Raw genomic sequence first — 13,712 nt, forward strand, 5'->3', positions numbered from 1 at the left:
ATATGGAGGTAGGGTGCTAAAGGGATGTGTAGCAAACAAAATTATTATTCAGTAATATGAAAGCACGCCATGGTCAGAGAGGGAGGACAGTGTGTCATTGTATTAATGTGAATTGTTAGGCTCTGTATCAGTGTATTATTGTTTAGCAGTAGGGCAGTGTATCACTGTGTCAGGGCTAAGCATTAAGGCAGTGTATCATTGTGTCATTGCTAAGTAGCAGGACAGTGTATCCTTGAGTAGGAGAGCTGCAAGCCCCCGCATCACCGCTGAATTAGAGAGTTATGAATAGCAGTCCTTCTATGGAAAGGAGGTGGATGTTTCACAGCGAAGAAGACTGTTCATCGCCCACTGTGCTTTCTTCTAAGGTCCTCCTGGTCCACCAGATGCTCTCACTGTGGAAGTGATCGCAGAAACTACGGCTCAGTTATCCTGGATGCCTGGAGTGGACAACCACAGCCCCATTATTATGTACTCTGTACAGGCTCGGACCCCCTTTTCTGTGGGGTGGCAGGCAGTCAGCACAGGTACCTATGAACGTATTATGAGTTCTAAAAAGAGTTTAATATATTAAGGAAAAGAGGACCCTCATTGTCTACTGTAGGAGCTAAGATGCACCACTGCTTTTGCCCACTGAAACAACTGAATGTTGCTTTTATTTACTTACAGTGGCGTACCTATAAGCAAACTCCACAGTCACAAGGGGTCTGGACTACAGGTTAAGCTTTCTTTATAGCATAGAAATTGCCCCTTCCCATGTTGCTCTGCTTTTTTATATTCCCACGCGAGCAGATGGGGGTGCTGTCGTTACGCCACTATTGCCTTACTTGAAGTTAACTGATTAAAGGGATTCTGTCATTATTTTTATGGCTTACTTTTTATTTTTAAATTACACTGTTTACATTGCAAAAAAAAATCATGCTAAAATTCCCTATAAGAATAGCACCCAAGCAGGAAAAAAAACAGTGGTTTTCCACTTGGTGTTATTCTCATGTCTACCACTAGGTGGGGAGCAATTTTGCAAATCCTTCAGTAGAGGTTTCAGATAGCTGCTATCTGGTTAGCTGCCCATTGTTCTGTTGATAGGCTGCTGATGGGCTGCTGAGGGGGGGGGGAGATATCACTCCAACTTGCAGTGTAGCAGTAAAGAGTGACTGAAGTTTGTCAGAACACAAGTCACATGACCTGTGGGCTCCTGGGAAACTAAAAATATGTCTAGCCCCATGTCAAATTTCAAAATTAAATATAAAAAATTCTGTTTGTTCCTTTAGAAAAAGGATTTCAGTGCAGAATTCTGCTGGAGCAGCACTATTAACTGGTGTGTTTTGAAAAAAACAGTATCCCTTTAAAACGATTTGCTGATTGGTTTAAATGGGCGATGGCATTATTGCAATTTAGCATGGCATAAATATAATGATATTAATATGCTTCTTTTATGTAACTGTATTTTTTCACGTACAGCCAACTGATTCATCCTGTGAATCCCTGACCAAATGAATCAGTTGTTAGACAAGGGAAATATTACAAGGCTGAGGGAGTATACAGTAAGTCAGACAGTAATTTCCCGAGGGGTAACACACTTTCAGTCCAGCTTGAGTCACCTTTTGGAACCCCCTGCTGCTAGACTGCATGAGTCATTAAACTGAAGGAAGCGAAGGCTGAGGGAGCTCAATAACAAAAACAATAAGAAAAAAAATCATATATGGCCAGTTCCATATTCGGCATCTGGATTTGCAGAGTCCTACTGGCTACACAGGTGTTCTTTGATGTACTGAAGTTCTCTTATTTGGTTCCACATGAGGAAAATGTTCCTTTCCCAGACTGTCTGGCAAAAATTAAGGGGGGGGGGGAGTAAGAGACCAAGAATCACTTCCCTTTGCCTCAAGCTTGGAAGGCAGATCACAAAAACGAGTCTGAAAACAAGCAAATTAGAATTAAAGATGGTTGGCGGATTGATTATCCCTTCTGCTGGAGGACTCAAACAAACAATGACCAGTTCCTCCCAGTGTCTCAGGTCATCATCACAGTCAACAAATGTTTAAGAAAAGTGTTTTCTGTTAAAGATCCCCTTATGGGTGGTAGCAAGACCAAGATTCTCTGTTATACAATGTACCTTAAAGGGATACTGTCATGAGAATTTTTTTTTAAATGCATCCGTTAATAGTGCTGCTCCAGCAGAATTCTGAACTGAAATCTGTTTCTCAAAAGAGCAAACCCATGTTTTTATATTTAATTTTAAATTCTGATATGGGTCTAGACATATTGTCAGTTTCCCAGCTGCCCCCAGTCATGTGACTTGTGCTCTGAAAAACTGCAGTCACTCTTTACTGCTGTACTGCAAGTTGGAGTGATATCACCCCCTTCCTCCCCCCTCCCCAGCAGCCCAACAACAGAACAATGGGAAGCAGCTCCCTAATACAAGATAACAGCGGCCTGGTAGATCTAAGAACAGCACTTAATAGTAAAATCCAGGTGCCCCTGAGACACATTCAGTTACATTGAGTAGGAGAAACAACAGCCTGCCAGAAAGCACCTCAATCCTAAAGTGCTGGCTCTTTCTGAAAGCACATGACCAACGTTTCGGCCCCCATTAGGGCCTTTATCCTTGATAAAGGCCCTAATGGGGGCCGAAACGTTGGAAATGCATCTAGGAATAAAATAACACTGTTTTATTCACTGGAAAATGGTGTGCGAGTCCTTCTATCTTTATATTTATACAGTATATATATATATATATATATGTGTGTGTGTGTGTGTGTGTATATATACACACAAAGTGTATCTCTCTCTCTCTCTCTCTCTCTCTCTCTCTCTCTCTCTCTCTCTCTCTCTCTCTCTCTCTCTCTCTCTCTCTCTCTCTCTCTCTCTCTCTCTCTCTCTCTCTCTCTCTCTCTCTCTCTATATCTATATATATATATATATATATATATATATATATATATATATATACTTTGCACCTTCTCTGATCAAATATCTACATTGCCCCATAAGAAGCACAAAGAGTATAGAGCACTCCCTATATCGAGCAGCACAGCATACAGGCAAGCATGGGTTTAGTGTACATGGTCAGCCACTGGAGTGCCCCTGTCTTGCCCCCATTATTTACAAGGAGACCACCAGGGGATGCAAGGGAATATGCCTTCAGTTATGCCTAGCCCTTTGTAAATATGGTCACGGGTACTTACATGCACTGGGTTCTACATAACAAATCCTCTCTCTGGTAGTTCCTGAAGTGGTGGATGGAAAATCATTCTCATCCACTGTGAATGGGCTGAGCCCTTGGGTGGAATATGAGTTCAGAGTCATTGCTATCAATGAGATTGGCATTGGAGAGCCCAGCCCCCCGTCAGACAGAAGGAGGACAAAGGATGCACGTGAGTAACATTGGGCATTTTGTATATTCTCAACCATGGTTGTATATCCAATAAAAATCCATATGCAGCATTGCCATACATGCTGAATCTACAGAACTATGTAGTCATAGCCATTCATCAATTCACTTTATGCTTTATGAACTGGGAATGTGCTGGTCATTGCCAGTATTTCTCCATGTTAATACCCCTGTTCTTTACATAGTTACATAGTTAAGTGCGGTTGAAAAAAGACCAAAGTCCATCAAGTTTAACCCCTCCAATGAAAACCCAGTGCACTTACCTACACTCACCCACTGAAACTATATATACCGATATCGATATTAATTGTAGATTTTAGTATCACTATAGCCTTGGATATTATGCTTGTCCAAGAAACCATCCAAACCTCTCTTAAAGGCATTAACAGAATCAGCCATTCCACAACCTCACTGCCCTCGCTGTTTCAGTTGAAGGTTCTTTTCCATTAGTCTAAAGGGGAGGCCTCTGGTACAGTGATTCTCTATATGGGTAAAAAGGTCCCCTGCTATTTGTCTATAATGTCCTCTAATGTACTTGTAAAGTGTAATCACGTCCCCTCTTAATTTGAAATAAACTTCATCACACTAAAATAAAAAGAAATTGTAAATATGGCACATTGTTAAGCAAGTTTATTTGTTTATTGATATGAATATTACATTATGTTTATTTACATGTCAATATGGCACTGTAGCTTTCTGTAATGTGTTTTCATACAATGTAATAATTCTCCTCTGTGTAGGAGAACACACGCATTTTATACAGAAAAATTGCAATGGCTTGTCAATATTGATTGATAATAAAAAAAAGTTCAAAAAAATACTTCATACTGTGCCTGCCTAAATGTACTGTATCTCTACATTCACAACACTTTGCCTGCCATGGGGTAATGGCTCTGTAGTTATAGATATGGCAACACCTTGCCTCTCCTTAGGTAGTGCACCCAATTACTAATATCCATCAGTGCACCTGCCTTTGATATTGAATCTTTAGTCAATAATTACCCAATAAAATACCCCTACTTAGTTACTAAACCTCCTATTCTTAATACCCCCATACTGTCCTTAGCATCAGGTACTTCACCTCTTACTATCAATAAATAAAGAAGAGCAATAACAATAATACTCATGCCAATAAAGTCCACTGCACACTTTAATACAAACATCAGTGGCGGAACTACCGGGGGAGCAGGGGTGCGAGCGGGCCAGGGCCCGCACCCCCTCAGGGCCCCCCGGCAGTCCGCGCGCCGCTTTGCGGCGCATATTCCCGGCCAGTTCTGGGTGTACAGAGGGGGGCGGGGGGCCCGGCTGCGCGTCCTACGCCAGGGCCCGCCCCCCTCTAGTTACGTTTCTGACAAATATCTTTCCAAATACCAACCATTTACTGAGCAGAGATACATAAGTGGAGACATGCTGTTGCCTTTGTATATCACTCACTATGGAACATACTGGTGAGGTTGCATAAAATAAATTAACTCATAAAAGCAATATATACATACAGTATATATATATATATATATATATATAAAAGTACCCCCCTCTTGTAAAATATAAGGATATTATAAGTTACCAAGGAGTTTCATGATCATAGGTAACTAATATCCTCATATTTTGCAACTGGGGGTACTTTATTTATTATAATACACAAGTTTCAGTGAGTCATGTGACAGAAATGACATCAGAACTCACTGTTTCTAACTGATGACATCAGAACTCACCGTTTATAAAGATATCATTTACATCTGCCAGGTACCTTCCTCGCCAATGCCGGCTGGAACTGTAGGCAGCTATGCAGAACACCTCTCCCCTGTATCAAGTGAAGTATTTATTTTCCAAATTTAATCACCTTGACAAAGAAGCGTCTCTTGGAGCTGAAACATTGACAACAGGGAGATTAGAAGTAGATGAATAGCATTATGTTTCTCTTGCTTTGTCTTTCTCAAACATTCAGTGCCATTTTAGCAATCTATGCCAGTGTTGTCTATTTACATTAGTGCCTGCAATGTTCTCTCTGTATCTGCCTTGTCTTCTTCTCATTTCCCCATCTCTGATCCACTGCTCTTTTTGCCAGTGCCTGAGGTGACCCCTGCCAATGTCAGTGGAGGAGGAGGCAGTAAGGGGGAGCTTGTCATCACATGGGAGGTGAGAGCTATAAACATGGTGTTGTCATATGTCTGTGCCGTGAGTGTGTGGTGTCAAGTAGAGAAGGTGTGAACATGAAGCATGAAGACGATGGCTAGTATTTGATTTATGTGTGTGCTGCCATGCATGGTGTAGGTGTTCTTGTCCATTACATTTTTCTAATTGAAGAACAACTCTGACTCCCCTGCAGCCTGTGCCAGAAGAGTTGCAGAATGGCGGAGGGTTTGGGTATGTGGTCGCGTTCCGACCATTTGGAACTATTAGTTGGATGCAGACTGTGGTGGCATCAGCCGACTCCTCCCGATACGTTTACAGAAATGAGAGTCTCCCGCCTTTCTCCCCGTATGAAGTCAAGGTTGGAGTGTACAACAACAAAGGGGAAGGACCTTTCAGCCAATTGACAGTAGTATACTCTGCAGAGGAAGGTATTTATACAGTGTCTCAGCCGTTTAACACTAAATAAATCATTTGACTAATTTATCGCTAACATGTATTAACTATTAAAACATACAAGTCTTGGATACATATTGCTTTAAAGGGGATCTATCGTGAAAATTAAAATTTAATATAAGCCTCATCTCGCTGAACTTTCTAAATATATCAATTGAATATTCTGTACCCCCTCTGAGCAACCTGTCTCTCTCTTCATTCTATCTTCAAGCAGTAGGCGGAGTCAGTTTTTGATTGACAGGTCTAATACATCCTTTGGGGAGGTTGCACTCTTAAAGGAAAACTATACCCCCAAAACAATGTAGGTCTCTATTAAAAGATACTGAGTAAAACAGCTCATGTGTAAAACCCTGCTTCATGTAAATGAACCATTATCATAATAATATACTTTTTTAGTAGTATGTGCCATTGGGTAATCATAAATAGAAAATTGCCATTTTAAAAAATAAGGGCCGCCCCCTGAGATCGTAAGATTCACTGTGTACACATACAAACCACATGTAAGGTCACATGAGCCAATTAACAGACAGAGTTCTGCCTTTTGCTTCCTCACTTCTTCCTGTTATAGTTAGTGTTGTAGTATTTCTGGTCATGTGATCTCTGAGGCAGCACAGATAGAGTCACGAAATGGTGGTTCAAGGCAAGAGATGTAAAAGGGCAATATTTATGTAAATATATATTCCAGTTTGGTAAGATTCTTTAATATGTCATTCAATTTGATTGATATAAACTATCTGTTGCTTAAGTATTCATTTTGGGGGTATAGTTTTCCTTTAAATTAGGTGCTTACTCTTTAAAAATAATCGACTCTGATGGAAATCCTGTTTCTCTGTGTGCAGGATGTTTGCCAGAGTCTATTATTTTGTTACCTTTTGTTTGTGCTGGAGTTGGTTATTTGAGTTATTCTGCTGAGAAAGGGAGCCACCCTAGAAGATGTATCAGACCTACCTGTCAATCAAAATCTTACACAAACATGAAGAGAGCATGAAGAGTGACAGGTTGTGGAGAGTGCTATACTGAAGAATAACTTGATTATTTCTTAAACTGCACAGAATTTTTAATTGATTGTCGTATTTCAGTGCAATGAAGCTTATATTACATTTTCATGTTCGCAATGGTTCCCCTTTAATTACATTTGAATGACTTTTTTAGCTCAACCATGGTCAGGGCCACCATTAGCCCATTGGTCACCAGAGCCTCCTGGCAGGTGGGCCCTGACAACAAACAGAATGGGTTCCCAATGAAAAAAAATTAAGCCCTATGCAAGTATCGCAATGCCCCATTATGTCAAAGCCCCACCCATGATCCACCAAATCTCACCCATTCCACCATAAACTCAATCCCTTACATGATTCTTAATTCACACCTTTGCATCTCTTCTGGGCACCCTCTACCATGAGGCCCATAACTGGAGTGCCCCCAGTACCCCACCACTATGGCAACCCTGGGTATGGATAACTTCCATGTGTTGCATTACTGTTTGCAGTATTCCATTGATAGCCATTAGTAGTGGTGGTCAAACATCAGCTGGAGAACACAGGTTACCATCTCCTGCTCTACTGCCCAAGGCTACAACTTGTGGTCCTACAACTTGTGTTGTGTAGAGTATTCTCTGACTGCCTGTTGTGGGTTCACTTTGCAAAGATTATTCTTTGTTGTGTGACTGTATGATTCTAACCTTGCTCTTCTGACACTCCTCTGTGATTGGTCACTTTGTACAAAATGTTTGTTTATTCTTTACTACAGAGCCAGGCCGGGCCCCAGCAGGAGTCTTTTCTCGGAGTCTGACTGCATGGGACATTGAGGTGTCATGGATAGCTGTCCCTGGGAGCCTCAGCAAAGGAAGGATTCAAGGTTATGAGGTAGTGCATGTCATCTATAAACCTGTAAACCCATTTAGGCTACTGGTGTACAAACCCATTTGCACACCCCAACCATACTGTGATTGTAGTTCAATATTGCAATATTGCAGAAGACCAAAAAGTCACTGGTCCTTTGTTCTCTTATATCACAACACATCAGCCCCAGACAGATTAGAAAATATACAAAAACATATTATTAATGGCTTCCTTTATCTTGTCTGATCTCTTAAGACTCTAAGGAAATATTTAATGATGCGGGTAAGGACCACTGATCATGCTATATAAAAAGCTACAGCCCTGTTTTAGAAAGGTTAGAATGTAATCTAATCCAATAGCCAACTGATTGTTGCAAGAAAAAATATTTTTATGCCTCCAGTGATAATCATATGAACAAATAACACGGCCCTGGATAACCACAGCAGTCAAGATTATCTTTGGATGATCCTTTTAAATTAAATGGGACACTGGTCCTGGCAAGCTGGGCACAAATGTTTACCATGCAGCGTTGCCTTTATAAACCATTTTTGATGTTGTTGGACTACAGGTCCCATCATGAGGTCACACTTTTTCCTGCTGTGTAAAGCAGAACTGACACATTTCTATAACTCTGTAACATTTGTAGCATTGCTTGTTTATTAGGTCCGTTACTGGAAGCAGAACGAGAAAGAGCAGAATGCGCGCAAGCTTCGGACTCTAGGAAACCAAACGTCAACCAAACTGAGCCATCTGCAAGGTCATACTCTGTACCATCTAAATATACGGGCCTACAACAGTGCAGGGACCGGCCCAGCCAGCACTTCTGTCAATGTAACCACCAGGAAACCACGTAAGTCTGTAGGAAACAAAGAACCCACATGGGCTCTGGAGTGTAACTGTCCAGGGGTGAATGTTTTTTTTATTACATATGGGAACAATATATAATTTACAAATTCCTTCTCCATATATTAATTTGCAGTACTGTTTGGCTCTTTATAGCATAAATGTAGTAGCATGGACAGATTTGGGGTGGGTTAGGGTAGTATGCTAGGGTAAGGTGTTTATAAATTACTCTAAACCAAATCTTGGGTCACAAAGTAATTATCCCCTGTGAAAAAGCTCAAAGCCCCACTGATAGGACCACCTTGTGCAGATGTGGGCCTTCAGCTGTTGTTTAACCACAATTTCTGGGTATTTTAGATCAACAATATCTGGATGGCCAATGATTGACTTCCCGTGGTTAATTGCCACCTTATATACAATCATGTAGTTTTGTGTGACTCTACCATCCATAATTACCTTATTTCACTTGTTCCACCCATAGCTCCAAGTCAGCCACCAGGAAATATCATCTGGAACTCCTCAAACTCCAAAATTATTCTAAACTGGGACCAGGTGACAGCGCAGGAAGATGAGTCTGAGGTTAAAGGTTACAGAGTAAGTAGCAGAATGAAGTTCATTGGTGATATACGTTAGTAAGATTCTTTAGAACCATGGGTCTGTAGAAGCCCTATTGTTGCACGTTGCAGTATTATATGCTTCACCACACAACAAGATCCTTCCTGGTGGGTTTGTACCATGAGTACAGCCCTGACTATTGCAAGTTCAAGTATTATTTATTGACCTTTTTAAAAACCTATTTCCAATAACCCAACAAACAAGCTGGTTTATGGTCATGATTACATGAAGTCAGTAAGTTTGCAGTGCTGACCAAACCTAAGCCGGTTGCTAATATTAAATCTTGTTGTACCTAGTTGATCGTAAACATTTGTCTGGTCTCTCAATTATTCTGTGAAACATATACAACTTTATGAAGCTTCCCAACATTGAATCAGAGCCAATTGTTAAAAATGTATGTATAGGTTTTATGATGTGAAAACTGCACCTAGAAGATATATTTTTCATATTGAATTGAACCTGCACCAGTGTCTTGTTGCATTTGAAGTGTTGGCAATCACAGGATTGGCACTTGCCTGCAGGTTCTCTATCGGTGGAACAGGCCGGGTGGATCATCTGTGATCGAGACCAATCAGACATCAGTGGAGCTGTCCCTGCCATATGATGAAGACTACATCATTGAGATCCGATCAGTCAGTGAAGGAGGAGAAGGCATCAGCAGTGAACCAATTCGCATCCCTCGGATATCCAGTGAGTGGGCGGTGAGAAACTATAACTGTAGGCCTGTAGCACAGGAGCAATAAGTGACTTTTTAATAGTGGGATATTTAGTGGACACAGGGATCAGGAGCTTGTGCAATGCATTTACCTGCTAGTAGAGTTTGTTATAGAGCTGTAAGAAGAGCAGGTCTGTTGTGCATTTGGTCATCCTATAGAAGAGATAAATGGCAGCTCTATGTTCTGTTCTCTCTTAGAATACAGATATAATAGACATTGGGATGATACCAAGTGTAAGGCTGTTAAGTACAATAGTGATAGGCACTAAGGCACTTAATACCTGTTGGGGGGAAATGACTGGGTCATGATATCAATGCATTAAGTTTGGGTCCATCTACATGGAGTAGATGTAAGAGACAATTAATTTGGTTTAGGAAATCCATACGCTAAGTTCAGAGAAAAATGATTGGCTCAATAATGGAGGAATTATAGACCCAACAAAATCACAAGTCATTATAGATATAGATGTAAACTCCCAAATACACAATGGGGGTCATTTATCAACACTGGGCAAATTTGCCCAGGGGCAGTAACCCATGGCAACCAATCAAATTGCTGCATTCATTGTTCTACTTGCAGCTGGTTTCAAAAAGCTAATCACTGATTGGTTGGTATAGGTAACTGCCCATGAGCAAATTTGCCCAGTGTTGATAAATGAGCCCCACTGAGTCTGACTGAACCCTTCTTGTTTCTTAGACGCTTATGCACAAGGATCGGGTGCTTCCACGTCCAATGCCTGCACCTTATCTGCCATTAGCACCCTGATGATCTCCCTCACTGCACGCTCCAGTTTATGACCTCGAGCCTCTCAGACTCGTAGAGAAGCCCATCTTATTCCTGGAGAATGGACACCAGTTCTGCTCTACAAGTGACCGCTCCGTATGGAATATCCTGAGATTTCCCTCAGCTTCTGAGCTTCCTCCTCTCCCTACGGGGAGGATCTTATGCACTGACGACATCTGGAATACGATGTTACCAAAGCAGTTTACATGCCGTATATGCATATTTTTTATTATTATATATCTAGTGTTTTATAGAGTTTTTTAAAGTTAACATGATGTAGATATATACGTTTTTTGCTGTAAAATGCTGCAGGTGACTCATTTGATTCTCTTCTGTCCTCTCAGTCTTACCCAGGGATAACTAGCCCGTGGTCTTCCTGAACACCGACCCTCAGCATCCTGGTGGTCCTTGCTGAGAGTTGGAGTTCAGAAGCAGCAGGTGCTGTCTGAGCCACAGGATGGAGATCCCTGCCTTAAATAACAGTTTATTACCCTGGGATGGGCATCTTTTATATGTTGCACTCTTCCAGTCTGTTTCACATGCCCTGATCCCTTTTCAAAGTAGGAGTGTTGTTACTTTAACAATGTTTTCCAGCAGGCTTGTGTGCACAACAGGTTCTTCGGTCTGGCCCTTCTACAGAAAGGGCCATAAAAGCCTTTATGTGAAACAAGGGCCTTAGTTTGGTTTCTTCTCTGGGAATTTCAGTCATATATAATTTCCAGCTGTAGAATAGGGCAGGATATAGGAGCTCGCTTAATAGAAGTATCTGTGTTTAAGGTGCTCTAGGTTCCTAGATGTCCTTTGGTCTGATGAAGTGACAGCCAAGTTCAGAGAGATGTAAATCTCAAGGACAGAGAAAGTTGGAATTCTTTCAGCTTGAAACAAATGTATGAAATATATCATTCAGCCTAGGTGGCTTGTTAAAAGGAAAGTATAGCATAAGCACAAGTTGCTATAATATGAAGGAGAGTTTAGTACCTTTGCGAAATATATATATTTTTTTCTGCCATGAATTAAGAAAGTTAGCTATTTGCTGATTCTTTGGACAAAGTGTCTTACTGTTGTACTTATAAATTCATGTCCTGCATAACAGGAGCTAAGCCTGTCCTCCTATTGTAAGGCAATTCTAAAGAAAAACAGCAAGAAATGGCTTAAAGGGGAACTGTCAATAAACATGCACCCAAACTGTTGTGGATGTTTAATTATTCTTTTTCATTAATTATTTTGTAATGCCTTTTCAGATATCAATGTGGCTTCTCAACCTAATTTATTTCCTGCTATGTACATTTTAACCATGCTGGGGGTCAGTATGACCTTGGAAACCTCTGGCAGAGTCAGACTGGGGGGCCCAGGGCCAATAGAGGCTGCCACCTCAGGAACCTCCAGGTATCCCTGCGCCCCCCACCTTAGACGTACGGACCCTGCCGCACCACAACCTTCGTCCCCCTCACAAACGTAGCTTCATCTTTTCTGTTGGAGCCCCAATTGGGAGGGAAGTAAGGGAGAGTGGCGGTGTGAGGTGGGAAGCTGTTCTTGTTTGGCAGGGCCGTGTTCCACCGGGTTTTTTCCTGGTGTCCCTCTAGCCCTGTCTGACTCTGGTATCAGCCAATTAGATCAGGAGAAATCTGTCAGCGACTTACAGCATGAGCGTGTTGTTTGAAAATGTTAGGTTGAGGAGTAAACAAAGATTAAACACATTTATTAAACATCCACTACAGTTGTTGTGTAGTGAATTTTTTTATTATACCGATGGATCTGCTTAGAAAAAAGTGAAGTGTCATCTCGGTCATCACACGGACTTCAAATCTGTTTTGTTCCTTAAAAGCAAAAATAAATGAAAATAAATATTTATGAATGTTACATAATATTTATGAATGATACATAATCTCTCACATAGGAGCAAGATGTTCCTTAACTAGAGTTTTCTTTCCTTTATATATCATTGGTGTCTTGATAGAGAATAAGGTTTAAGGGAGGAGGAAATTGGCTTTTCAGATGCTGTTGATGCAAAAAAAAAAAACTTTTTTTTACTTAATTAAAAAGTCACATGCGTTTTTTTCTCCATATGAATATGAAGTATATTTATATTCTGCTAAAGTCACAATTGTTCATCAAGGATCACGGTCAGTCTTGGATGATGCTTACAGGTTACCAACTCTTGATGATTGTACATTGTCTCCCATTATTTTACCGATCCTTCTGCTTTAATACAGTGTGGGTAAGAATCCACAAATGTGGAGTTATCCCAAAACTGGAATACGAGCAAAGAAAACTGTTTGCTTACACCAGAAATGTATCTATCACAAAATTCACAAACAAATTCCAGATTTGTTACATCACCTTGCACTAAAAACATTGGACAAGGTTTCCTAAAAGGAACAGAAACACTAAAGAATGGAAATGTTTTAATGGAATGGCATTATAATGTAGTGTTGCCCGGCACTGAAAACTGGTGTGTTTGCTTCAGAAAAACAAATATATTTTATATAAACAAGCTTCTGTGTAGTTATGGGGGCAGCCATTTAAGCACAGGATGCACAGTAGATAAGATATGTTCTGAAGAATCCCATTGTGTATACGGAGCTTATCTGTTATCTGCTGTGTATCCTGTGCCTTTTCTCCTTTTTCAGCTTTGAATGGCTGCCCCCATAGCTACACAGCAGCTTTATTATATAACCTATTGTAAAGTTACTGAAACAACACACCGGTTTAACCAGTGTAGCACAACATGACGCTTTATTTTCATTATTTTAAAACATTTTAATTTTTTGGTGTTACTGTTTCTTTAATTCAATACCATATTTCTGCCAGCATAATTAAAATGGAGCGAAAAACCAAAAACATCCTCATTGATACACAGAATGATAAAAAAGAAAACTTAAATTTAACACAAAAATGTAAACATTTAACACCAAAGAGTACAAAACATTCTATTTACAA

The 13,712-nt window shown here is 40.5% G+C and overlaps 1 protein-coding gene across 4 annotated transcripts in view; it reads left to right on the forward strand.

Moving 5' to 3' along the window:
* The window catches only part of cntn4.S (contactin 4 S homeolog), a 212,638-nt gene extending 200,015 nt beyond the window's left edge, over positions 1-12,623 (forward strand). For 2 of the 4 annotated variants that reach the window (XM_041591294.1, XM_041591295.1), the window contains exons 15-23: positions 366-524; positions 3,222-3,371; positions 5,457-5,527; positions 5,718-5,952; positions 7,724-7,839; positions 8,479-8,665; positions 9,140-9,252; positions 9,795-9,963; positions 10,686-12,623. In XM_041591294.1, the coding sequence (XP_041447228.1) occupies positions 366-524; positions 3,222-3,371; positions 5,457-5,527; positions 5,718-5,952; positions 7,724-7,839; positions 8,479-8,665; positions 9,140-9,252; positions 9,795-9,963; positions 10,686-10,786 (1,301 nt within the window). In that variant the 3' untranslated portion in view covers positions 10,787-12,623. 4 annotated transcript variants of the gene reach the window in all.
* Positions 12,624-13,712: the final 1,089 nt, after the last annotated feature.

This window comes from Xenopus laevis, chromosome 4S, assembly GCF_017654675.1.
Source record: "Xenopus laevis strain J_2021 chromosome 4S, Xenopus_laevis_v10.1, whole genome shotgun sequence".
Taxonomy (NCBI): Eukaryota; Metazoa; Chordata; class Amphibia; order Anura; family Pipidae; genus Xenopus; species Xenopus laevis.